Source organism: Scomber scombrus, chromosome 1 (assembly GCF_963691925.1).
Source record: "Scomber scombrus chromosome 1, fScoSco1.1, whole genome shotgun sequence".
NCBI lineage: Eukaryota > Metazoa > Chordata > Actinopteri > Scombriformes > Scombridae > Scomber > Scomber scombrus.
In genome coordinates this window covers 37459731-37485504 of record NC_084970.1, presented here as the reverse complement: position 1 = coordinate 37485504, position 25774 = coordinate 37459731, and the positions used below count along the sequence as shown (strand labels likewise).

The 25774-nt window shown below is 41.1% G+C and overlaps 4 protein-coding genes across 6 annotated transcripts in view; 2 read left to right on the top strand and 2 right to left on the bottom strand.

Moving 5' to 3' along the window:
- wdr59 (WD repeat domain 59) overlaps positions 1 to 1893 on the bottom strand; it is a 20516-nt gene extending 18623 nt beyond the window's left edge. For both annotated transcript variants that reach the window (XM_062417893.1, XM_062417963.1), the window contains exon 1: positions 1820 to 1893. In XM_062417893.1, the coding sequence (XP_062273877.1) occupies positions 1820 to 1873 (54 nt within the window). In that variant the 5' untranslated portion in view covers positions 1874 to 1893. The remainder of the gene's footprint in view (positions 1 to 1819) is intronic.
- A 1511-nt stretch (positions 1894 to 3404) lies between these two features.
- Positions 3405 to 15494, top strand: nob1 (NIN1 (RPN12) binding protein 1 homolog). Of its 2 annotated transcripts, XM_062420637.1 has the most exons (10): positions 3405 to 3473; positions 4607 to 4739; positions 6004 to 6137; positions 6241 to 6312; positions 7407 to 7541; positions 9296 to 9445; positions 12370 to 12603; positions 13283 to 13380; positions 13463 to 13607; positions 14643 to 15494. In XM_062420637.1, exons 1-10 carry the CDS (start codon positions 3405 to 3407, stop codon positions 14910 to 14912), a joined length of 1440 nt encoding a protein of 479 aa, XP_062276621.1. In that variant the 3' UTR covers positions 14913 to 15494. The 2 variants fall into 2 exon arrangements, with proteins under 2 accessions (XP_062276621.1, XP_062276694.1); XM_062420710.1 differs by lacking the exon at positions 9296 to 9445.
- Positions 15495 to 16204: 710 nt separating this feature from the next.
- On the bottom strand, positions 16205 to 21068 carry cog8 (component of oligomeric golgi complex 8). Its single transcript, XM_062419548.1, has 5 exons — positions 20509 to 21068; positions 20033 to 20240; positions 19029 to 19847; positions 18142 to 18310; positions 16205 to 17292 (listed from the first exon to the last, which is right to left on the bottom strand). Exons 1-5 carry the CDS (start codon positions 20835 to 20837, stop codon positions 16970 to 16972), a joined length of 1848 nt encoding a protein of 615 aa, XP_062275532.1. The 5' UTR covers positions 20838 to 21068; the 3' UTR covers positions 16205 to 16969.
- Positions 21069 to 25120: 4052 nt separating this feature from the next.
- LOC133998782 (NLR family CARD domain-containing protein 3-like) overlaps positions 25121 to 25774 on the top strand; it is a gene marked incomplete at its 5' end in the record, with an annotated part of 37841 nt that continues 37187 nt past the window's right edge. Inside the window, 2 exons of the mRNA XM_062437897.1 lie at positions 25121 to 25195; positions 25387 to 25615. Coding sequence (XP_062293881.1) covers positions 25121 to 25195; positions 25387 to 25615 — 304 coding nt within the window. The remainder of the gene's footprint in view (positions 25196 to 25386; positions 25616 to 25774) is intronic.

Genomic DNA, 25774 nt, shown 5'->3' with positions numbered 1-25774 from the left:
TGATCTTAAAGCTGCAGATAACGACAATAAACAAACAACTGACATGAAACATGAACATGATTTATTTACTGCGTGTTTTAATAAATCATTAAACTATCAATCGAGATATTTTCATCGTTAATGTTGAAGCTCTGATTATTAAACACTGTAAAACATTCTGAGTTAACTTGTAAATGAAAATTAACTCAAAAACAAGTTCATAAAGTTAAATGTACGACAGTGTTCTAGTTGATGATTTAATGTTAAATGACTTTAATGTGTTAATTTAAAATGAATCTCAGTCATTAAACAGTTAAATCACATTTTAATGAGCAGATTCTGTTACAAATTATATTTCTTTATTACTAATCAGGTTTAATTATTGTTGTATGAATCTTCTGTTGTGTGTAAGGAGAGAGTTTCATTGCATTGTCTGAACATCCGTGTTTTTACTGCATATGACAATAAATGTATTTATCTTTATCTAATGATAACGATCAGATCAACAGCCAATTTTAAGTTAACAGATGAATTAATTCCTTTATAGTTTAAATTAATAAATCAGATTAATTCATCTTCAGTGCTGAGTTTCACTAACGTCACTAAAAAGTTTTTCATTTAGATTCACAGATTGTTTTAAATCAGAAACAGACAGAGTTGGTTTGTTGGTGTTTGTTCTTCAAAATAACTTTTAATTATTAATTATCTAAAGTTACATTTTCAGCTCATTGATTAATAAACTAATAATGAAGAAGCTGAAACCAGACGGAAGTTAAATGGTTCAAATCTGCTACCAAAGTTTTCTGTTGATGAATCGACTTCTAAATATTTGATATAAAGAATAAAGACTATTAAATCTGTACGAATTATTATTATTATTATCCTCGTTTTTCTTCTTACATAACGTTGTATTTTAACGGCCTAAACGAGCCAAAAACTCACCAAAATTATCATTTATGCCCAATCCAGCAAACAACGTGATATTTTCTGCTTCACGAAAATAAGCGTCACAAAATGTCTCAACAGCCATAAATGAAATAAATCGAGCCCCTCGATCCAGATTGACGTAGATTAACGATATTTGGTTCACAGATGTGTCACGTAAAGACGAACAAAAAAGTCTCTTGGACCCTAAACTAAGTCTAACAGGAAGTCGGCCATTTTTGGATTGAATTTTCGATTTCTGCGCCATTTTCGCGATTTCCACACATCGTACTTTAACGAACTCCGAGAGATTTAATCCGACAGACATCAGATTGAGTATCATCTACAGACTGATTTACCATGAACGGGCTGATTATTGATCACCTTTCCAATAATCAATCATTTTACTTTATTATCAGAACAAAGCTGCAGAAACAAGATTTAACATTTAATTATTAACTTAATAAATTAATAAATAATCAACTTTAGCTTCGATTAATTTGACTAATCTGTGCAAAAAACCCTCAAACTTCTTATTTTATATTCACAGATTTATTAAATTAAAGCTCTTTGTTGTTTGTGCTTAAAAAATAACTTGTAATGATTAATTATGTAAATGAGTTAATTGATTAATGAACTAATGAAGCAGCTGGAATCAGAGATCTGCTGATGATTCATCGACTTCTTGCTTCAGTAAATATTCTGTATAAATGTTTTGGACTAACAGGCTGATCTATTTATACCTTTTAATAACTTTATAATGATTTATTGACTTTATTGTGAGCACAGATGTGCAGACAGAGCTCCTCTCTCTGTTATTAACTTCATTATTTAATGTTTATAATAATTAATTCTGATCTCTGCAGAATGAATCAGTCTCTGCTCATTTTAAACATGTCCAGCTTGTTTTTATCACCTGTGCATCCCGGAACTCCACCACCACATTCTCACTGCTCCAGCGAGCCGCCATCTTCTCTCCTTCTTCTACCGTCAACAACGTCACGTGACACTGATGACGCGCGACGCTGCGTTCAGGGTCGCTGGGAGAAACGGAAACCACAACAGAGAAACAGTTCTTAAAGAAAAGGTTCATTAAAAACGTTAATGAAAAGCTTAAAGAGATTAATCTGAATGGGATTTCAAGCTAAAAAGAAAATATTACCTAAAGGTTGTTATAGAATTATTATGATTTTTTTGTTTTTACATTTTATAAAGTAATTAAAAGTTTTACCAAAAGCTTATTTTCAAATATGCACATTTGTTAAAACTTTTATTTTTGTCCTACATGACAGTAAACTGAGTATTCTTGGTTTTCAGACTGTTGTGGGGACAAAATAAGATAATGACATTACCTTCATATTTTAATCACAGCACAGGGAGGAAGGACGTTTGTGTTTGGCAGATTATTTCTTTGTCGTAACAATGAGCCGAGTGTTTGTGTTGAGCTCATGAAGAATGTGTCAAATCTTGTGGGATCAGTTTGGGCGTGATGTTTGTGTCAGAGTGACAAACAACACAAACACGTTGACCCACAAATGCATGTTCCTTACTAATGTGGCTCCATTTAAAAGGGAAATAAACTTTCCAACCGTATAAGATTTATTACCAAGAAGCTTTGTTACAATAAAGAAATAATCTACCAAACACACATTAACTTACTGTTTGTGCTGTTTATAATTGTATGACATTGTGTAGATGAATAATGAATCATGATAATAATCAGGAGATAAATCAACAAGGAAAGTAATCCTTAGTTTATATCAATATCAGCAAATCACTTTTAAATCTTTTCTTTTTTCTTTTGCTTCTTTTTATAAAAAACACTGTTCACAATGTTCATCAAGCTAAACAGCAAAAAATAGTTAAAGTTTGTTGAAGATATTTATGTTTTTAGCTACAAACAGTCGATGGAGAAGCAGAAAGATTCCCTTGTTGTTGTTTGTCTGAAGACATTAAATTAAAGCTGCAACTAACAATGATTTTAATTATCAAAGAATCTTTATATGATTATTTTCTTGATTTCTTGATGAGTTGTTTGGTTCATTAAATGTCAAAAAATAATGAAATAGGAAATAATGTGACAGAGAATACAGGTAATATAGTTATAGTTAATCAATAATTAAGTGTTGCCTTAGTTTTATATAAATATATATAAATATACATATATATATAAAGGAAAGTCTTGCTTCTGTCATCTTGGTGTTTGTTTGTTTTACATTGTATTAATTAAACAATCGACAATTTTGTAGAGACAAATTAGCATCAGTAAATGTAATATTTGGTGATTTACCATCATATATTTAAATTTAAAGGCTTTAATATTAATATAAGCAAATTATCTTTACATCGTTTTTTATTGTTGTTTGTTTTGTTTTGTTCTTTTTTTTTTTGCTCAGTTCTCAAATTTCCGACACGAATGTTGCGTTCATGTGTTTTACTTGTCACGTGTATATATGGTCTCCTGTGATTGGCTCGCTCCACTCTCTTCGTCTAGATCCATGATGGCGGCCGCCCTGGTGGAGCATGTTGTCGCAGATGCTGGAGCGTTTCTAAAGAAAGCTCCTCTGCAGGTGAGATCTGAGACTTTAGCTGCTGGACTTCTGTCAGCAGCTGGGACAGGAAGCTGGGTTTGGGTCAGTGAGCGCGTGGAGGCTGAGAGAGGCTGAGAAGAAGCTGTAGAGACTCTGAAGAGCAAACAGCATCATCACTATGATTATAAGATTATTAATTATTAATATTTAAACAACAACAGAGAGATTTATAAATGTTTGGTTCAGTCAGAGAGAAACCTGCTGGATTTAAGACTGAAGGAAACTGTTCAAATTCACAGTTTATCTAAATGTGCTGAAATAATTCCTCCTGTTTATATTAAATATTAAATAATCTCCTTTATAATCATTTAGTTTAACCTTTAAACTGTTAACATACAGACTGTTTAACACCCTGATAGGAGCAGGATTAGATAAAGTTGTTATTCAGCTTTATGGGCCTTAAATTGAATTGTGTTAAGTCTATACTTTGATATAAATGATAAAAATCAGTTATAATATCACACAAACTAGTATTTGTGATATTAATGAGAAGAGAAAGCAATAATATATCACTCCTATTTATCAAATAAAACATTCAACTTTTTTTTTTAACCATTATGACCATTTTTATACAACACATCCTGGTGGAGATACAACTCATAAAATAAAAAATATACAAAATATTTCTTACTATAAATATAAATGTGTATATAAATGTTTTATTTAGGTGTAAATGAGATAAATAGAAACATCAGCGTCTCATTTTCACCTCCTGCCTGTTTAAGGGTTAAGACTTAAAATGTGATTTAATTGGAAGTGATGGAGGATAAAACCCACGATACAGACAAAGTATCGCGGTTCTTTGCGTGACAATATTATATCGATAAACAGACGCCAAGTATCGATCTTTTATTTTATGAATTGTAAATGAAAATTGAAGTTTTTTTCCTTTGGTGTTTGTATAATTTACAGGTGAAAAAAGGTAATGAATTATAATATATCGCAGAATATCGCAATATATTTAACATCGTTATGATATCGTATCGTGATATAGTATCCTGATGATATCGTATCATGGAGCGTCTGGTGATTCCCGCCCCCCCGAACACGAAGCTTCAGCTGATCAGGTTTATTGATTTGACTTTAATTGATTGATTGATTTTGTGTTTCAGGAAATCGGCAGAAACATTTATACGCTGAAAGATGTGGTCGACGAGATCAGAGACAAACCGACCAGGAAGAGTCTGGCCTTCCTGCCGTACCAGCTCACCTTCAAAGAACCGCATCCGGAACACATCAGGCTGGGTAAACTACACTAGACTAGACCCTGAACGCATCAGGCTGGGTAAACTACACTAAACTAGACCCTGAACGCATCAGGCTGGGTAAACTACACTAAACTAGACCCTGAACGCATCAGGCTGGGTAAACTACACTAAACTAGACCCTGAACGCATCAGGCTGGGTAAACTACACTAGACTAGACCCTGAACGCATCAGGCTGGGTAAACTACACTAGACTAGACCCTGAACGCATCAGGCTGGGTAAACTACACTAGACTAGACCCTGAACACATCAGGCTGGGTAAACTAGACTAGACTAGTCCCTGAATGCATCAGGCTGGGTATAAACTAAACTAGACCCTGAACGCATCAGGCTGGGTAAACTACACTAGACTAGACCCTGAACACATCAGGCTGGGTAAACTACACTAGACTAGACCCTGAACGCATCAGGCTGGGTAAACTAGACCCTGAACGCATCAGGGTAAATTAAACTAGACCCTGAACGCATCAGGCTGGGTAAACTACACTAGACTAGACCCTGAACGCATCAGGCTGGGTAAACTACACTAGATTAGTCCCTGAACGCATCAGGCTGGGTAAACTACACTATAATAGACCCTGAACGCATCAGGCTGGGTAAACTACACTAGACTAGACCCTGAATGCATCAGGCTGGGTAAACTAAACTAGACCCTGAACGCATCAGGCTGGGTAAACTACACTAGACTAGACCCTGAACACATCAGGCTGGGTAAACTACACTAGACTAGACCCTGAACGCATCAGGCTGGGTAAACTAGACCCTGAACGCATCAGGCTGGGTAAACTACACTAAACTAGACCCTGAACGCATCAGGCTGGGTAAACTAGACTAGACTAGACCCTGAACGCATCAGGGTAAATTAAACTAGACCCTGAACGCATCAGGCTGGGTAAACTACACTAGACTAGACCCTGAACGCATCAGGCTGGGTAAACTAAACTAGACTAGTCCCTGAAATCATCAGGCTGGGTAAACTAAACTAGACTAGTCCCTGAACGCATCAGGCTGGGTAAACTACACTAGCTAGACCCTGAACGCATCAGGCTGGGTAAACTACACTAGCTAGACCCTGAACGCATCAGGCTGGGTAATCTACACTAGACTAGACCCTGAACGCATCAGGCTAGATTAAACCAGACTAGACCCTGACTCTTGTATCATCAGCTCTACTTTGTGTACTTTGTGTGTGGAGTTTAAGTAAACTGAACTTTGTTAATAAACTTATTTTTGTTTTTTCAGTCACAGAGTTCTCTAAGAAGACGGGAGACTACCCGAGTCTGTCCGCCACTGACATCAAAGTCATGGCTCTGACCTATCAGCTGCAGCTGGAGCAAGTCGGCCCCCAAAACCTGAGGAAAGAGCCGGAGGTCAAGGTACCCGCAGACCTCGAACGCAACACGGACACTGCTTAACTAGGCAGGGTTCAGGTTCCTTTGTGTTTCCAGCAGAGTGATATTTGAGTGTTTTGTGTTTCAGGTGAATATTCAGAGCACACGACGACATCCAGAGACTCCGGTTAACGTGGCAGGATTCCACTTTCCCTCCAAGGTAAACCCATCAGTTCTGTTCTGAGGATGATTTCACCTCAATGACAGTAAAATCCAGACTAGACCCTGAAGGCATCAGGCTGGGTAAACTACACTAGACCAGACCCTGAAGGCATCAGGCTGGGTAAACTACACTAGTCCCTGAACGCATCAGGCTGGGTAAACTACACTAAACTAGACCCTGAACACATCAGACTGGGTCAACTAGACTAGACTAGTCCCTGAACGCATCAAGCTGAGTAAACTAGACTAGACCCTGAACGCATCAGGCTGGGTAAACTAGACTAGATCCTGAACGCATCAGGCTGGGTAAACTAGACTAGACCCTGAACGCATCAGGCTGGGTAAACTAGACTAGACCCTGAACGCATCAGGCTGGGTAAACTAGACTAGACCCTGAACGCATCAGGCTGGGTAAACTGGACTAGACCCTGAACGCATCAGGCTGGGTAAACTAGACTAGACCCTGAACGCATCAGGCTGGGTAAACTGGACTAGACCCTGAACGCATCAGGCTGGGTAAACTAAACTAGACTAGTCCCTGAACACATCAGGCTGGGTAAACTAGACTAGACCCTGAACGCATCAGGCTGGGTAAACTGGACCAGACCCTGAACGCATCAGGCTGGGTAAACTAAACTAGACTAGACCCTGAACGCATCAGGCTGGGTAAACTAGACTACACTAGACCCTGAACGCATCAGGCTGGGTAAACTAGACTACACTAGACCCTGAACGCATCAGGCTGGGTAAACTAGACTACACTAGTCCCTGAACACATCAGGCTGGGTAAACTAGACTAGACCCTGAACGCATCAGGCTGGGTAAACCAGACTAGACTAGTCCCTGAACACATCAGGCTGGGTAAACTGGACTAGACCCTGAACGCATCAGGCTGGGTAAACTAGAATAAACTAGACCCTGAACGCATCAGGCTAGATTAAACCAGACTAGACCCTGAACGCATCAGGCTGGGTATAAACTAGACTAGACCCTGAACGCATCAGGCTGGGTATAAACTAGACCCTGAACGCATCTGTAATTGTTATAATAAACATCTGAAACATCTTCGTCTCTTCTCTGAACCTCTTCCAGAAACCAGCCGACGGTCCACACGACCGACAGTCACAAACAGAGACGCGGAACTCGGTTGAAAACGAAGAGTTTAACAGCTTCCAGTTCTGGAGAGCGCCGCTGCTGTGCATGGACGAGGAGCTGATGGATTTACTGGTCAGTTTAAACAGAAACTCTCTCTGCATGATTTCAGGACGGCTCCAAAGATAACCTGAAATACTTCACTCAGATTTGACTTTAATTTAAACATATATATATATATATATATATATATATATATATATATATATATATATATATATATATATATATATATATATATATATATTGTCACGATGGTATCAACTTTATTTAAATCTAAAGTTCATAAACAGCATTTACTGGTTCTTAATGATCTGATTTGGTGATAATAGTTTATGCTTTATGTGACGTAAAGTAACAGAACATTAAAAGCTTTAAGGTATTATCACTCATATCATCAGCTGATAAATATAATGTATTTATTCAATAAGATATTTACTGTTTTCTCTCCTCAAGTCACTTTATAGAGATTTATTTGAGTAATTAAGTCTATTAAACATCATAAAATAGTTAAAATTACATCATATGGTGATGTCGAACCAGCAATAAAACCCCAAATATTCAGTTTACAAAGATATAAAACAAAGCAAACTGTAACTTTGTGTTAGTTGATGGTATTGTGGCTGTTTATTAAACCTGCACGACTTCAGACTTCAGTGTTGTTGACGTTCAGTTTCCAGTGTGTTAAACCAGCAGTCAGGTGTTCATATACACAGTGAAGGAGGTTTTCCTCTCTGTAATCATTTCTCCTGTTCATACTGACTATTTAAAGATCCTCAAATGTGCTTTCAGTGGAAGTGACTTCAGTAAACTACCAAGAACGCTTGCTGTTGATTGGCTGTGAGCAAGTTCATACAAATAGTCAGATTTTTAGCTCTGGGTGCAAAAAGGATCGATTGCAGGTATCGTTTGATGGGAGACGTTTCCATACTACTTGACATTTCCTGCAGTCAACACCCCGTCCTACCAGCAGGTGGGATCATCGTACAGGTTGAGACATGACCTGCATTACTTCCTGCTGCAATATTAGAGTTAGAGCTAGATGGTTTATTATAGTAGTGTTTTTAAGGCTGCGTTACTACAAAATCTCATAATACAGCCGTCATTCAGTCTGAGTTAGTCATATCAAATTATATCTGACACATTTACAGTCTTATTAGCAGAAAAATTCCCTCTTAGCGCCATCTTGAAAATATCCGGTGCATGCTGGGAAAAATAAAAACATGGATTCTACTTATATGGGCATCAGGAGGAGCATGAGGCGCCCTCCTGAACCTGTGAACCAATCAACCTGTCAATCACCACGTAGCCACGCCCTAATGCATACCCTGCTTTATCGTCACATATAAAATCAGGGAGGCCAAAATGTCCCAAATGAACATCATACTGCATTGAAGAAGGCTTTAAACTAGCGATTGAGACCATAAACACATTTTGAAAACGTTTACTGAGGTTAGAAATCAAGTGAGAAGTTGGTGAATTCTCCATTGACTTGTATAGAGACGGAAGTCCTTTTGACACCAAAACGGTCGCCCCCTGGTGGCCTTTTGATAGAATGCAGTTTTAAGTTACTTCCGCGTTGGCCTCATTTCAGAGGACCAGAACTCCCCGCCTGGTTTACACAGAAGGAGGACTGTGGATTTAGTCCTCCATCACTTCCATTGTAAACATGATGAAGGGATCTTCTAATGGTCAGTATGAACAGGAGGAATCGTTACAGAGAGGAAAACACACTCTGTTACTTTGAGCTCCTGATTGACGGTTTAAAACACACATGAATAATTGTGAACTCGTCCTGTAAATGTTTTTTATCGCTGCTGCTTGTTCAGGATCCAGTCAAGGTTTTGAATTCAAAGAACAAAAAGAAACAGACGAAAGCAAAGACGTCTTCTGTGGCGGCCGACAGCGAAGAGTTTAACAGCTTCCAGTTCTGGAGAGCGCCGCTGCCGTCCATCGACGACGAGCTGCTGGAATTTCTGGTCAGTTTAAAGACCCGGTCCACTAAAATCAGCTGGAGCCACGTTTCCATCAAAATATAGTACAAAACTTCACCAAATATCCAGAAAGTTGGCAACAGAATAAGAGAATAATGTCCTTTTCCACCAACTGCTGGATACGATGAGATTAAAAGAGCGTCAGTCAAAGATTAAACGATGAAATATGACGTTTCTGTTAGTTTGATGTATTGGTGTGAGGAAGGTTACAGTCTCCTCATCATCCACAAACATCATCATTGGTTCTCTATCAGGCTGATCCCATCGGTCGTGTCTGCATCAATGTTTTAGAAGTTATTCTCCGCTACGCTAAACATACACTACGTTATTTTTGAATGAAAGCCCCATCGAGCCGGACAGGAAGTCGCCACGTTGAGGATGAAGAAAACAGCATCGGAACCGAAACGCCACAATTTACTTTGTACTTTGTCTAATTTTTGCTTTTCGTTTGAACTTTTCTATTCATTTTTTAATATTCTTTTTATTCCAGTTCAGTATGGACATTACATATTGCACATATCTGGGAAATTTTTTACATCGAATGTAGTAACTGACATACAATGAAAGTACAAAAGACAAAGACAAAAAGAAAGAAGAGAAAGTATAATATAGATAACATTATAATATATATAATAATATAACAGTCCAAGCATCAAGAACTTCTTTGCAAATATTTGTTTAACTCTATTTTTATACACAAACATGAATACATCAGATGAATGAAAACACACTTTGAGTTTTAAAATTCCACAATGCAGTTCCTGACTTACATTCATCAGACATTCATCAGACACCATCAGACACCGTCAAACACCCTGAAACATTACTAGATAGCATCAGTCACCACTAGACACCATCAGATAGCATCAGACACCATCAAACACCATCAGACGCCCTCAAACATCATTAGATACCATCAGACACCTCTAGACACCATCAGATAGCATCAGACACCACCCGACACCATCAGACACTATCAAACATCATTAGATAGCATCAGTCACCACTAGACACCATCAGATAGCATCAGACACCATCAGACACCATCAGACACCGTCAAACACCATCAGACACCCTCAAACATCATTAGATACCATCAGACACCACTAGACAGCATCAGACACCATCAGACATCATTAGATAGCATCAGTCACCACTAGACACCATCAGATAGCATCAAACACCATCAGATAGCATCAAACACCACCAGACACCATCAGACACCGTCAAACATCATTAGATATCATCAGACACCACTAGACAGCATCAGACACCATCAGACACCATCAAACAGCGTCAGACACCATCAAACACCATCAGACACCATCAGACACCACTAGACACCATCAGACACCACTAGACACCATCAGACACCACTAGACACCATCAAACACCACTAGACACCATCAAACATCATTAGATAGCATCAGACACCACTAGACACCATCAGACACCGTCAAACATCATTAGATAGCATCAGACACCACTAGACAGCATCAGACACCATCAAACAGCGTCAGACACCATCAAACACCATCAGACACCACTAGACAGCATCAGACACCACTAGACACCATCAGACACCACTAGACACCATCAAACACCACTAGACACCATCAAACATCATTAGATACCACTAGACACCATCAGACACCGTCAAACATCATTAGATAGCATCAGACACCACTAGACAGCATCAGACACCATCAAACAGCGTCAAACACCATCAAACACCATCAGACACCACCAGACACCGTCAAACATCATTAGATAGTATCAGACACCATCAAACACCACTAGACACCACTAGACACCACCAGACACCATCAGACACCGTCAAATATCATCAGATAGCATCAGTCACCATTAGACACCATCAGACACCATCAGACACCATCAGACACATCAGACACCATCAGACACCATCAGACAGCATCAGACAGCATCAAACACCATCAAACACCGCCCGGATCATCATATACAACATTCAAGAATAGAGTTGATGATGATACAGAGAGGTTGAGAGACCGGCCTGTATAGTAGTGCTGGCATGTCAGGTATTTACCAAGAGGTATCTTAGACAGAAGATGATCTAGGCATTTGGGTATCTAAGCATTTTTACCCAATGTTTCACCTAGACAGCAGGGGTCGCTGTGGTTCAGGAGGTAGAGTGGTCGTCCACCAATTGGAAGATTGGCGGTTCGATTCCTGGCTCCTCCAGTCCACATCTCAGTGTGTCATTGGGCAAGATAGTTAGCCCCAAATTGCTCCCGTTGCTACGCCAACGGTGTGAATGTGTATGAATGGTTAGTTTCCTCCAGCAGCTTGGTGTGGAAGCTCCTGCCATCAGTGTATGAATGTGTGTGAATGTTGAGACATGTAGTGTAAAAAGCACTTTGAGTCATAACGAATAGAAAAGTGCTTTATAAGTTTATTTAACATGGTCCACCAACAATACTGGGTAGATACGTAAAAATACTTACTAACAAGAGCTGAAGTGATTATCTAAGTTCAACTAGTTCACTAGTTCAGAGCAGCTCTGATGCAGGTTGAGATGCTTTGCTGTACAGACGTGTTCGGCTCACTATGAGACTCTGGCAGCATAAATTAGACCATGGTGGTCCGCCACAGTCAGTATAATGAATATGAAACACTGAACAGCTCTTATATCTATAAAGGACCAATAATAGAATAATAGAACCCAGAGGAACTACACAAGTTAATAGACTCTAATGTGACATTAACTAAGCAGATGTTTACTACTAGATAGCAGAGTTCATCACACTGATTTTAACTTTTGGTAAAAACACCAAACATTGACACTGTGATGTAACTCTGGTCTCTAATTGGCTGAAAGCAGCATGTGCCGACTACGTCATTGTTGATTGGTTGTTGTGATGACCTCACAGAAAGACGCCTCCGAGGGGGCGGGTCACAAGGACTCAGAGGACCAATCAGACGGCGAGGACAAAGAGAACGAGCTTGAAGAGGAAGAGGAGGAAGGGGAGGAGGAAGATGATGATGATGATGGAGGCGGTTGGATCACTCCCAGTAACATCAAACAGGTGAAGATGGACACGGCTGATTGGACAGCTCCCGCTGATGTCAGAGTCGGATGTCTGACCACTGACTTCGCCATGCAGGTAACAAACGACTGTTTACTGCTGTTGTTGTTATTATTATTATTATTTGTTAGTTTTTAACAGTGTGAAGGATTTTTTACTAATTTGTGTGATGGTTATTTTTTATTGAAGTTTTGAGGATGTGTTGAAATGTTTCTTAAATAGGGTTTTTTTAACCTTCATGTCGTCCTCCCGGGTCAAATTGACCCCGTCTGTTTTAACTGTTCCTTCCTTCCTTCCTTCCTTTCCTTCCTCCCTTCTCTCTTTCTTTCCTCCCCCTACCTTCCTTCTTTCCTCTGTCCTTCCTTCCTCCCTTTCTCTTTTTTCTTTTTTCACTCCCTCCCTCCTTTCCTTCCTTCCTCCTTTCCTACCTTCCTTCCTTCCTTCCTTCCTCCCTCCTTTCCTTCCTTATTCTTCCCTTCCTTCCTCCCTCCCTTCCTTCCTTCCTTCCTCCCTCCCTCCTTTCCTTTCTTCTTCCTCCCTTCCTTCCTCCCTCTTTTCCTTCCTTCTTCCTCCATTCCTTCCTCCCTCTTTCCTACCTTTCCTTCCTTCCCTTTTTCCTCCCTCCCTCCTTTCCTTCCTTCTTCCTCCTTTCCTTCCTTGACTCGAGGACAACAGGAGGGTTAATATGTTTATAATGTTAAATGATGTAAAATCTGAACCGCAGATCAAAGACTGAAAGTGTTTGTTGTGTTTTCAGAACGTTCTGATTCAGATCGGACTTCACGTTCTGTCCGTTAACGGGATGCTGATCAAACAGGCCAGAAACTACATCCTGCGATGTCACGCCTGCTTCAAGTCAGTTTACAGTCTGTAAGAGATAAACCGAACCACACTGTAAAAAACAAACATTTACTGTAAACGTGTTTTTAACTTTCAGGACGACGAGCAACATGACCAAACAGTTCTGTCCTCACTGCGGCAACCAGACGCTGAAGAAGATCGCAGTGACGCTCAGCGAGGACGGCAGCATGCACATGCACTTCTCCAAAAACCCCAAAGTGCTGAATCACAGAGGAATGAGGGTGAGACACACACAGAGTCTTTATATCCTTGTAAGGACTCTTATTAACAATGTCTTCCTTAAACTGAAGCTAAACCTGATTCTAATCCGAACACAGAGTCTTAACCTTCAAACTACTTTTAAACATATGGGGACATTTTGGCTTTGTTGGACCTTATTCTTCGTTCGTCACCCATTGGTTTGTGGACTGCTGCTCGGAGTATCAGATCTGAGCAGCGCCATCTTGAACATTTCAGGTGCATGCTGGGAAAAATAAAAACAGGGATTCTACTTATATGGGCATCAGGAGGAGCATGAGGCGCCCTCCTGAACCTGTGAACCAATCAACCTGTCAATCACCACGTAGCCACGCCCTAATGCATACCCTGCTTTATCGTCACATATAAAATCAGGGAGGCCAAAATGTCCCAAATGAACATCATACTGCATTGAAGAAGGCTTTAAACTAGCGATTGAGACCATAAACACATTTTGAAAACGTTTACTGAGGTTAGAAATCAAGTGAGAAGTTGGTGAATTCTCCATTGACTTGTATAGAGACGGAAGTCCTTTTGACACCAAAACGGTCGCCCCCTGGTGGCCTTTTGATAGAATGCAGTTTTAACTTACTTCTGCGTTGGCCTCATTTCAGAGGACCAGAACTACCCGCCTGGTTCATAGACACTCTTTTCTTCCCCCTAGTGGTAACAAAAGCTCATTACAGAGTAAAAATCATTATAAAAACCAGATGGCAGCATCTTGGTGAAGTCAACCAACAGCTAATCCCCAGACACAAGTGGACCAGATACAAAACCTTGTTTGAAACTGGTCTGTACTGATCAGATCCTACAAATCCCAAATATCTAGGAGAGATTAATAATGCATACCAAACAGTTTTATATATTTGTGGGCATTTTGTGTGATCATTGGGATCGTCATGGATACTCGGGTATAGTCTGGGACAATACCTGATCCCCATCAAGGATTGTGCTCTGAATGTATTACTGATGTAGTAGTACATACAGCTGTACTAACCTTATGTGTTTGTGTGTTTCAGCACACGCTGTCTCTTCCTCAGGGAGGGAAGCACAGTAACAACCCTCAGCTGGTGGAGGATCAGCGTTTCCCTCAGCAGAGACTTTCCCGTAAAGCTCGTCAGAAGACCGACGTCTTTAACCCCGACTACGTGGCCGGAGGTTCGCCGTTCTGCGAGAACGACATCTACAGCCGCGCCGCCAACCTCAACATCAGAGACGGTCAGAGTGGAGGCGGGAAGAGACGAGCCAACCCCAACGCCAACCGAAACAAGTTTGTCAAAAAGAAGTGAAGAGCTGACGGACATTTGGACACGATGAGGACGAGCGTCTCATCGGTCAGAAATTAAAGAACCAAACTGATGGATCCTATAAATCTGTCTCACTTTAAACTCCTGCTGAACATTTTTAAACATCCATCAGTTTGTAAACCAGCCAATTAAAACCCTTCGTCAGCCAGATTAAACCAGTCTGAGACGTCCTGAATGAAGTTCCTCTTAAAGGAAACTTCTGATATTTATTCATTAGTCCTTTTTAATCTGAAGCTTTAGAACTAAAGTTATGAGTTCTGCTTGCTTTTCCAACCAGGATCGATCAGATGTGTCACTTCCATATAAAAAGTTAAATCCTCACATAAGTGAAGTAATGATTCCTGCTGTGTTGTGTTTGCTGTAGTTTAGATGTGACGACACCTGTTTGATTCAGTTTGACCCGAACGGAGGAAACGAGCTGAACTCAAAACCCAAACATCTGATCCCTGAGATCCAAAACGCTGCTGCACAGAAACGCCTCTAACAGATAATTACTTATATTTAGAAATTAGTGTATTGTTTTAAAAAAGACAAAACAAACCCGAAGCTTTGATAAACCGCCTGCTGGAGTTCCTTCAGCTGACTTTATAGTGACGTCAGTGTTTCTCATATTAATGTAAAATGAATAAAATGTTATTACTCATAGAAATAATGGACAGAACTATCAAATAATGCAATAATCTGGAATTATCCAATCCAAGATCATTATTTTGTGCCCATGTTTTGACATTAATGAATTAAAATGATGATTTGAACTTGTGTATGTTTCAGTTTACTGTCGGCACAGTTTTATTGAACCTTTTATGAGTTTAATATCAGCAGCCGACACTCAAACCTCAGATGTCAGATTGTCCCTGAATGCAGCAGCGATGTCGTCTTATTTTATTAATTTGACCTGAGGAGATTAAATGTTGACTGATGGAGAATCTCTGCATAATAATCTCAAACTGATGATTGTAGGAAATGATCAGCAGGAGCATCGTGATGATTTATAACTTGACGGGTAAACAACGAATAAAAACCAGCATTTCCTCTCTAGTTTTTCTAAAGGTAATAATAGTCACACAGTGTTTGTAAAACCCGGATGTGATGTGACTGACTTATTAATATAATGTATCTTAACAATTGAATAAATATGAAAAAAAAGACAGAATTTGTTCAGAATCATATTTTAATTATTGAATCATTTGATTTAACTGCATCCAACATTTCAAACATTAACCCTCCTGTTGTCCTTGAGTCAAGGGAGGAAGGGAGGAAGAAGGAAGGAAGGGAGAGTGGAAAGAAAGGAGGGAGGGAGGAAAGAAGGAACAGTCAAAACAGACGGGGTCAATTTGACCCGGGAGGACGACACGAAGGTTAAACATGTAAATTCAGACACTTGATGTCTGATGGAGGCTAACAGTTTCCACCCGCTCCCAGTCTTTGTGCTAAGCTAAACTGAAGCTGATATTTAAACCCTCCATCAGATCTGTGATTGATTGACAGCTGTGTGACAGGAAGGCACTTTAACAGGTAAACTAAACATCTGTGTCTGAAATCCAACTTCACACTAATAATAAGCAGGTTTTAATGTTTGTAGTGTGTTAAAATAAAATCCAGGTTTAGAGCCGCAATGATTTTAATAATTAATTCATGGTTTTCAGTCATTTTGTCGGAAAAAAGGATCAATTCCAGCTTCTTAAATGTGAATATTCTCTGGTTATATCTTTGGTTTCTGGACTTAATGAGAACATTTTTCGGAGGGAAGGAGAGAGGGAGGAAGGACAGATTGAAGGCAGGGAGGGAGGGAGGAAGGACGGAGGAAGGACAGATTTAAAGAAGGAAGGGAACAAAGAAAGAAAAGGAGGATGAAAGGAAGAAAAAGACAGGAAGGAAAGTGGGCCGGGTTGGACCCCTCGGCGGGCCGGTTCTGGCCCACGGGCCTCATGTTTGACATCACTGATCTAGACGTCCGTCACCAACAAACTAAACTTCTCCAAACGTCCCAAAAAGATGAAATCTTCCCCCTGAAGTCAAAGTCAGTGAATCTTCTGAAGTTACTCCAAAGAAAACTCTTCGTCCTGAATCACATCGTTCTGCTCAAATGTCTCTGAGAGTTCTGGTTTTGGTTCAGGCTCTGGTTCTGGTTCTGGTTTAGAGTCTGCAGGTCCGGACAGATCTGGACTCTGGTCTTTCTGGAGCGTCGTTGGATCTTTCAGAGGTTCGAGCGCCAGGCTGCTCAGCTCGGCGTCGATGTCGAGCTCGGGTTCAGGCGGCGGCGGCTCTCTCTGAGGAAGCAGGAAGCTCAGCGGCTCCAGAACCACGGAGACATCGATGGAGCCCAAACTGTCGTACCTGTTCAGGTGAGTCACAGGAATACCTGCAGACAAAGAGGACGGGTTTAAAACTACATCTACAGTTTAACAGCTGAGAGACGTCGCTTCAAATGTCCTGATCATTATTTTATTAGGACAGAGATTAGAGGGAAGTAAAGAAATCACCAGTTAACAACCTTCTGCTCTGTAAAGGCTTCTAATATTATGTCCATGTTATTGTTTCCTTCTAGAGAAAGTATGCAGCAAACCTCCCACCTCACTGTTTTATCTAGGGTTGGGAACCTTTAACATTTGAACCGGTGTTCAGTATCGGTACTAAATGGTACTTTACTCTAAATCTGTAATTCTTGAAGTATCAACCCCAAACGTCCCATAAATCTTCATAAAACAATATGAAAGTATGAAAAGATAAACATATAAAAATAGACTATAATAATTATCAAACATTTATCATACAATTATTTAACACACACACAACAATGTAAACAAGTGCACCGATTATTACAAGTGCAAAATATATATAAAAAAATTAATCCACATGGGTTATTTAGTCTATATTAAATCATATTTCTTTTAAACATATTTATTCATGTGTTTCTGTTGTTAGCACTGTTTTCCCACAATGCATCTGTGTAGCTGTAACACTATTGGGGCTTTTCCATTATACAGTTCTAGTTCTACTTGCTTCTACTCTGTTTTTTCTGCGTCTCCATCATTTAGTATCTGCTCTGCCGAGGTTCCAAGCGAGCCGAGCCGATACTAAATGTGACGTCATCAATCACTCACGTGTGGCTGTTGATGCTTTTTGTAATCTCTCTGTGTAGAGCAACTTCTCCTAGTGGCAATAAAGGTTTCATTCATTTATTAAACTCTCTGCTGATAAACTTTCTCACCCAGACTGAGAGCGAGCTGCGCCGGAGGAAACAGGACCTGCAGGCAGCGGTTGAGGAACGGCAGCAGGTCGTCGGCGTAGGCGCAACAGAACTGAACAAACAGCTCCTTCTCTCTGCTGCTGAAGGCCGACTCCTCCGCCCGGTGAAACACCATCACCTGCCGGGTCACCTGACAGGAACACAGACCAGCAACACTCAATAAATGACACATCAATACCAATCAATAACCACACCTGGTGTCTTATGTCTCACATCCATGAACAGCCAGGTAGATTTTAAATGTTTAAAAACTGATGTTCAGTCTGTATCACACAATTCACCACTGAATAAATTATCTATTCAGCATAAATATTATTATTCATATGCAAACAGCAGAAACTCCACAGACGGTTATAATGCAATATTAATAATGAATCAGTTCTTGGATATATAATTTGCAAACTATAATTTACAGGTTATCATGTAATGGTTTTACTGGTTTGGCCCACTTGAGATCAAACTGGGCTTGAACTAAAATGCGTCTGACCCCTCCGATTTAGAGAAATATCTTCAATTCTTTAACAAAACTTCTGAAAATGATCGTTTTATGTGTCTTTTATTCTCAGTAAACCTTTGTGCTACTAAATAACCTGATTTAATTTATTTTTGTTTCTCCTTTTAGCTCCACATTGTTTCTTTTGTTATTTTTTATTGTTGACTGGAACTCTAACAGTGTTTGGTTCAACCAAATCACAGCAGTGTACCTCAGACAGTATTTGTATCTGAGCTCTGAACCCCGAAGTCTTACCAGCTTTTAAACAGTGACAGTAACTGCAAATACATCACACAAGTTGCTACTAGATGAATATTAAATATCATGACTGTGGTTGTTGTTGATCTCTGCTCACCTTCTTGAGGGCGTCCTCCAGACATCTGGTGATGTCCTGCACCAGTCCGACCGGGCAGCAGAGCCGCAGGTCGTTGAAGGCGGTCAGGATGTTGTTGAGGAAGCAGGCGAGCGGCTGGAAGTCCAGCAGGGACATGGGGGGCTGCAGGGTGCCGGGTTGGGTGCTGGGGGCCACGGGGGGGATTGTCCCTCCCAGCACTGATGGCAGCGAGATGAGCGTGTACAGGTTCATGTCATCCTGGAACTTGTCCACCGCCTCCTGCACCGACTTGTGGAACGTGTCCGCAGCCACCGTCTGGAACATGGGCGCCAGCTGCCCGCGGAAGTCGGCCCCCACCCTGCTGAAGGACAGGCCGAAGTACATGCACTGACCCAGCAGGGAGTCCAGGCGGCCCCCCACGCCCCGCTGCAAGTCCCTCTCTAACATGTCCAGGAACTCCGCCACCTTCTGCACCACCCAGCCGTGGAAGATGGCGCTCTCGTTCACCTGCCCGCTGGCGGGGGGCATCAGCGGGTCCTCGTCAGAGAAGATGGCCCGGTACTGTGTGATGATGTCGAAGAGGTGGACTCTGCAGGCCTCGATGGTCTTGGTGATGTGGAAGTAAGGGTCGTCCTCGGGGATGGCGGCGAGGATGGAGTGCAGCCAGGTGCCGCGAGCCTGCAGGAACTTCACCCGCAGCTCCGCCTCCGTGAACACGTCCATCCGCCGCAGGTAGCCAATCACACGGAGGCAGACAGGAAGCTGAGAGTTACTGCGCAGCTGCTGCAACAGCTGGTTGAGCATCAGCTGAGTCGACTGACGCACTTCACGAACGATTCCCTGAAGACACAAGACGTCAAATATCAGATTTTACCAAATATTCAACATTTAGAATTAAAACAGGCGGTTCAAGAGTTACAACACACATCTAATAACTGATGGTGACGACACAGGAAGCATCAGAAGCCTGTTTCCCTTCAGTTTGTAGACCTGTATCTCAGAAACTGGGATTGATCTGGACTCACCTGGATGACCGGCAGCGAAGAGTGCTTCTTCTCCAGCCTCTTGACGTACGCCGCCAGCTCCAGAGCCTCCTCGTAGTAGCCGTTGCGGACGCAGGTGTCCATGAGCTGCGGGATCTCCAGGATCTCCAGGATCTCCGTGTGTCGGTTCAACGTGAGGCTGTTCATGCGGCGACTCGCTCCGATCTCCTCCGCCTCCTTCATGAAACCCCTGAACACAAAAACCGCCGTCAGCATGTCAAACGCAGACTTTCAGCATCTTTCAGAACCTGATGCAGGCTGGATGTGATTAAGCTATCTTATTTTAAGCAATGCAATTTTATATCGTATCCTATCATATTGCATCGTGTCGTATCCTATCGTATCCTATCCTATCCTGTATCGTATCCTATCGTATATTATCGTATTGTATCCTAGACTATCGTATTGTATCCTATCGTATCTTATCGTCTCCTGTATCGTATCGTCTCCTGACCGACCTGCATCTCTCGGTGAAGCCGGGCAGCTTGAGCAGCAGCCGGGACACGCTGTCCTCCACCCGGCTGAAGTCCCGGTGGCTGTGCTCGGTGCAGTCTGCGGTCCGGATGAAGGTCCGGTAGTTAGAGAAAGCTAACTCCCGGGTCTGCTGCAGGATCACAGCCCGCTCCTCCGCCAGACGCTCCGGTTCACGGCTCAGCTTGTCCAGGCCGAAGGAGCTGAGCTCGGACAGGTAGCAGGTGAAGTCCGGGTTGAGCCTCCAGCTGTCCGGGAAGCTGTCCTTAAAGATGGAGGCTAAGATGCTCTCATCCTCCACGTCCACCGCCGCCATGATAACACTGATAAACAGACTAACTACAGGATGGGTTAACTATCAATGCATTCACTTATTATTAGTGTTAAAGTCATAAATAAATAACACAGGAGCTGCAGTCAGTGTTGATAATCACTTCCTGGTGACGTTGACAGCTTCTTCTTCTCCTGATATTTTAGTAGTTTAGATGCAGCTTCAGAGCTTTACTGCAGCCAGCAGGACAAACAGGGAACTACAGGAAATACTGCAACCACAACCTGGATTTACCAGGATGGGCAGGTGCCCAGGGGTCCTTGATCAAAAAGGGGCCCTCCATAATGGAAGAAAAAATATCCTTTATTTCTTCTTTTTATTATTTTGTGGAGGGGGGTCCACAGAAATAGACACACTCTCTTGATGTTAATAATTATTGTCGCTTTCATGCGAAGAAAATCAAGTCCCATGACTGACTTTCATTTCTCACTGTTGACGGTCGTGCAAGTGCCAACTGGTCATGTCACAATGCACTGTGGTTAGTTTGTATCATCTGGTGTGCAGGAAAATGATCACTTAGGGGGAAATGGACAGTGCCTGCTGTGACCTAAAGCACAGTGGAGAAGCAAAGGGAAGGAAAAAAAGGAAGAGAAAGAGGCGGCTGCAATTTCCCCCCACGTAAATAAAGTATTTGCATGAAAGCTTTTAGCGCTCTCTTTGATTTGAGTTTGTGAAAGAGGTGGACTTTGAGCAACTGATCTCTGACTTCACAAAGGAAAAGGCAAGAAAGAAGAACCTCTGATGGTAAGAAACATTATTCTGTGTGTGAATTTAGTAATATTATCTGTTGTGACTGGTTGATCGGATAATGTATACATTTTGGATGAGTTTATTTCTTAACTCAAAAACTCCAAGTGAACCTGGGTTAAGAAGGTCCACAAGAGAAACCAGCAAGCTTGATAGACTGAATTCATTAATAAAGGAAAATGCAACATAACAGAGAATGGTTAAAATCTGTGTTGAGTGACACACTTTAGTTTTGTGTACTCAGCTTTACAATAACAGATTGAAGAAATTAAGTTCTGTTTGTTATCTCTTGCTGAACTGCAGTTCATTATTTCTGCCACTATGTGTCACAGTCAGAGTCAGCCATGTTCAGTCAGTAGTGGTCAGTAATGGGTTATGCTGCACCTGCAATTGTGAGAGACAAATAAATATGCTCGGATGAGCTAATGAAAGTTTTTCCTCCGTCGCCTCCTTCTCCGGGTTCAGCGCAAGAAACACCGCGCAGTTCAACAATCTGTAAAGACTAAAATGTTCTAGCAGACCTTTTTGTTGGCTTAGATTTATGTTATGCAGGTTAATGCAACCCAACTTCATGCTCAGCTCTTGTCTCTTTGTCTCTGTGCTGTTTACAGCTTGGATTGTTTGTTAGTTTTTATGATGAATTTGAGAAAGTCATTTTGTGAAGGTTATTTAATGATACTGCATACACACGCACACACACACACACACGCACACACACACACACGCGCACACACTCTGCCTAATGTTCACGTATTGATTGGATGGAGATCATTTTGTTTTTTAAAACTGTTTCGAAATGAAAAGAAAAAGCAGCTTAGTGCACAGACAGTCTGACGTTGTTACACTCACAGGAAGGTTGGACAGTATAATCCGCAGCACTGAAAACACAGACTTGTGGTCCAGCAGCTCTTCTGTTTTTATTTCAGTGTCACTCTGTGTTTGCTGCCACCTGCTGGTGCAGCTGATCAGGATCAAGCCAAACCTCCTTGACATCTGAACCAGTCACACTTCCAACATCTCAGTTTTCTCACTGAGGAATTATTATAATGACGTTTCATTCAGTGTCAGCTGCTATTTCAGTCTCATCAGACGTCATAATTATGTATCAGGAGCAAAGTTTCTTTTTTTCCTCCTTTTTATATATCAACAGTTTCATGAACAAAGGTATACATTTATTAATGTGAAGTTTTATACTGTGCAGCAGGTCATTTTCTGCAGGGTCTCTGCTGCAGCTGACTGGTTTTTATTTCATGCTTGTTTCCTGGTTTCCATGGTAACAGATAGGTTATGTTTTCCTCGATGCAGCAGTGAATTATTTTTCACTTCCTCCTCACTGTGATGCAGATGTGTGAAGTTTGGTAAGTGACAGTTTTCAGTTATTTTACAGTAAAAAGTGTAAAAAACAGAAAGTGAAGCTGTTGTTAGTGTTGAGAAGAGCTCAGCTCTCTGCTAACAGGATCATCAGGTGTTCTAACAACAGTACAGCTGGTTAGTACTGTGTTAACATGTTTGATGCTGCAGCTTCATGCACAGCTCTGTTTGTTTATGTGCTGTTTACAGCTTGGATTGAGTGTGTGTGCTTTAGTTTGATAGTTTCCATGGTGAATATGTGAAAGTGTGTTATGTGAAGATTTAATGTGAAACAAGTGTTGGTGGTGATGAAGTGGCCTCACATCAGATGGACTGATAAAGGAGAATAAGCAGCATCTTCTCTCTCTGTGTTTCCTCCACAGCTGAAGCTCCAAAGTCTCTGTGACTGGATGTGAATTCAGCAGCTGAACATCTTCCATGTTGTTGTGTTTGTGTGAAGGTGTTTCTCTGCTATGGATCAGTGTGAGGACAGAGAGGAGGGAGTCCCTCCCTCTAAAAGCTCTCTGTGTGGGGAACATGACAGCCAGACCAAAGCTCAGAGGTGAGATGAGGATCTCTAACTGTCCATCACTGTTCTCCACTCACATCACTCCACCATCATTACTCACACTAAGTCAGATCAAATTTCATACACACTGTTGTCCCCCCTCTGCTTTTCTAAACAAGATTTCTGTTTAATTCTGGGATTTAAACTGATGATTAGCCCTTAATTTCTTTGGTTTTAACTGCATGTTTTTATCACCGTTTTATTTTTTATCAGGATGCAGCGACAGAGAGCATACTCCCTTGACTCCGGCTTTGCGTCCTTGAAGAGTGACTGGTCTATGGTTCGTCCTGTTAAGTTTAAAGATAAGGAAACAGGAAACAAAGTGAAAAGGTGTGTTACATTTCAGTGTTTGTTGTCTTGTCTGTTCTTTCATGCAGCACAATCCATCTCATTAAAACTGCAAACAGTCCCTCACAAATGGAACTAAACATACAGTCAATAGTACTGTCCCTCAGCCACAGGAAACACTTTGATTGTCAAAGGCTGTCTGTCATGTTTGACTTCACCTCTGCTGCTGTTGATAAGCTCCGCCCATGGCTCTGCCTCCAAGCTGTGATTGGACAGCTGATTATTGTTCAGTTTGACAGGAACATCTTCATCTCAAAAAGACTCATCTTCCTCTCTCACAGAGCTTCATATTCAGTGTTGGCAGGTGTTTGCTGCCCTCTGCAGGACAACACTGACATGTAACATGTAACACACCTCACTGTTTTATCTAGTGTGATTTATTTATTTTTCCCTTTTCACTTCATATATTTCATCTTATTCAATTTAACAGACAATACATTAATATAATTACAATATTAATCCACTTTTTTGTGACCTCTTTGTACTGTAGCTCACCCTCATGTACTGGCTCAATCAGGCAAAGTTTATATCCAGTTTAACTTAATACCTTTTATTTCTATTACTTCTTCTCAAACCAGATAGAAATTAAATGATCCTATTAAAATCAGACAATGTTTTGTTTCTGTATCAGTTGAAGATGGAGATTTCTGTTTAATTCTGTGATTAAATCAGATGAATAATCCTCAATATCTTTGGTTTTAACTGCATGTCTTTGTCACTGTATCAGGATGCAGAGACAAAGAGCAGACTCTCTTGAATCTGGCTGTGTGTCCATGAAGAGTGACTGGTCTATGGATCGTGGTATTGACTTTAAAGATGGACAACCTGTTGACGGAAGGTAAGTGAAGTTTGTTATTATCTGACTCTCCTGAGAAGAGGAATCAATATATAGTTTCAGCAGTGACATCACAGTGTACACCTGTGCAACAGTCACATGTCAAAGAGTTCAGTGTTATAAGACACCAACATGGTCACTATATCAATATGTGTGTGTAACTTTGAAAACATCACATCAATAATCAGAGCAGCAGCTGACTTGGATGTGTCTGTCTTGAGCTAACTTCAAAGATGGACCCTGCTGAGCAAAGGTCAGAATATTGATCTCAGGATTGATAAACTGACTGAACAGATTTATAACTGACAGAAAGGATTGTTAGACACAAGAATGTTTTTCATTTATGGAACATCGTTAATAAGCTGAGTGCAGATTTGAGTCATTAAATGTCCTTAAACGTGATGTTTTCTCCACAGAGTTCAGCAGCAGAGCTCAGAGGTTCCCAGTGATCAGTCTGCACAGCAGCATCAAACACAGCTGGACTCCATATTTATGGTGTGTACATGTACAAACACACCTTTTACTATTAACTCCATCAACCACAGATGAAATACTAAAGTAGCATTCAGGTCCTAACAGTGTCCATGCTGCTCTGTTTAGACCAGCAGGCTTTCAGACTGACACATGAATCACATGTTGTGTTCTACCAGTTTAAAGTAAATGTTCACTTTATCTTTCTGTTCCAGCTGCTGGAGGAGAACATCGTCACTTTTGTGAAGAACGAGCTGAAGAGAGTCCAGAGGGGTCTGAGTCCAGATGACCCAGAATGCTTAGAGAGTCAGAATGAGGATGAGGAGGTGTTGGACGGTGAGGAGGAAGAGCAGAGGAGGAGCAGCAGAGAGGCATTTCTGAAGATCACACTGCACTTCCTGAGGAGAATGAAGCAGGAGGAGCTGGCTGAGCGTCTGCAGAGCAGTAAGAGGATTTTAACAGATTTAACATGATGGAGAGGAAATGGAGGCAACATGGGAGAGGTTTATATTTCAAACTCTGCTGTAAATATGCTGCACACATCTGCATCAGATCAGAGGCTGTTTGTCCTCCACTGATGAGCTGAATAAAACGTATGGAGCA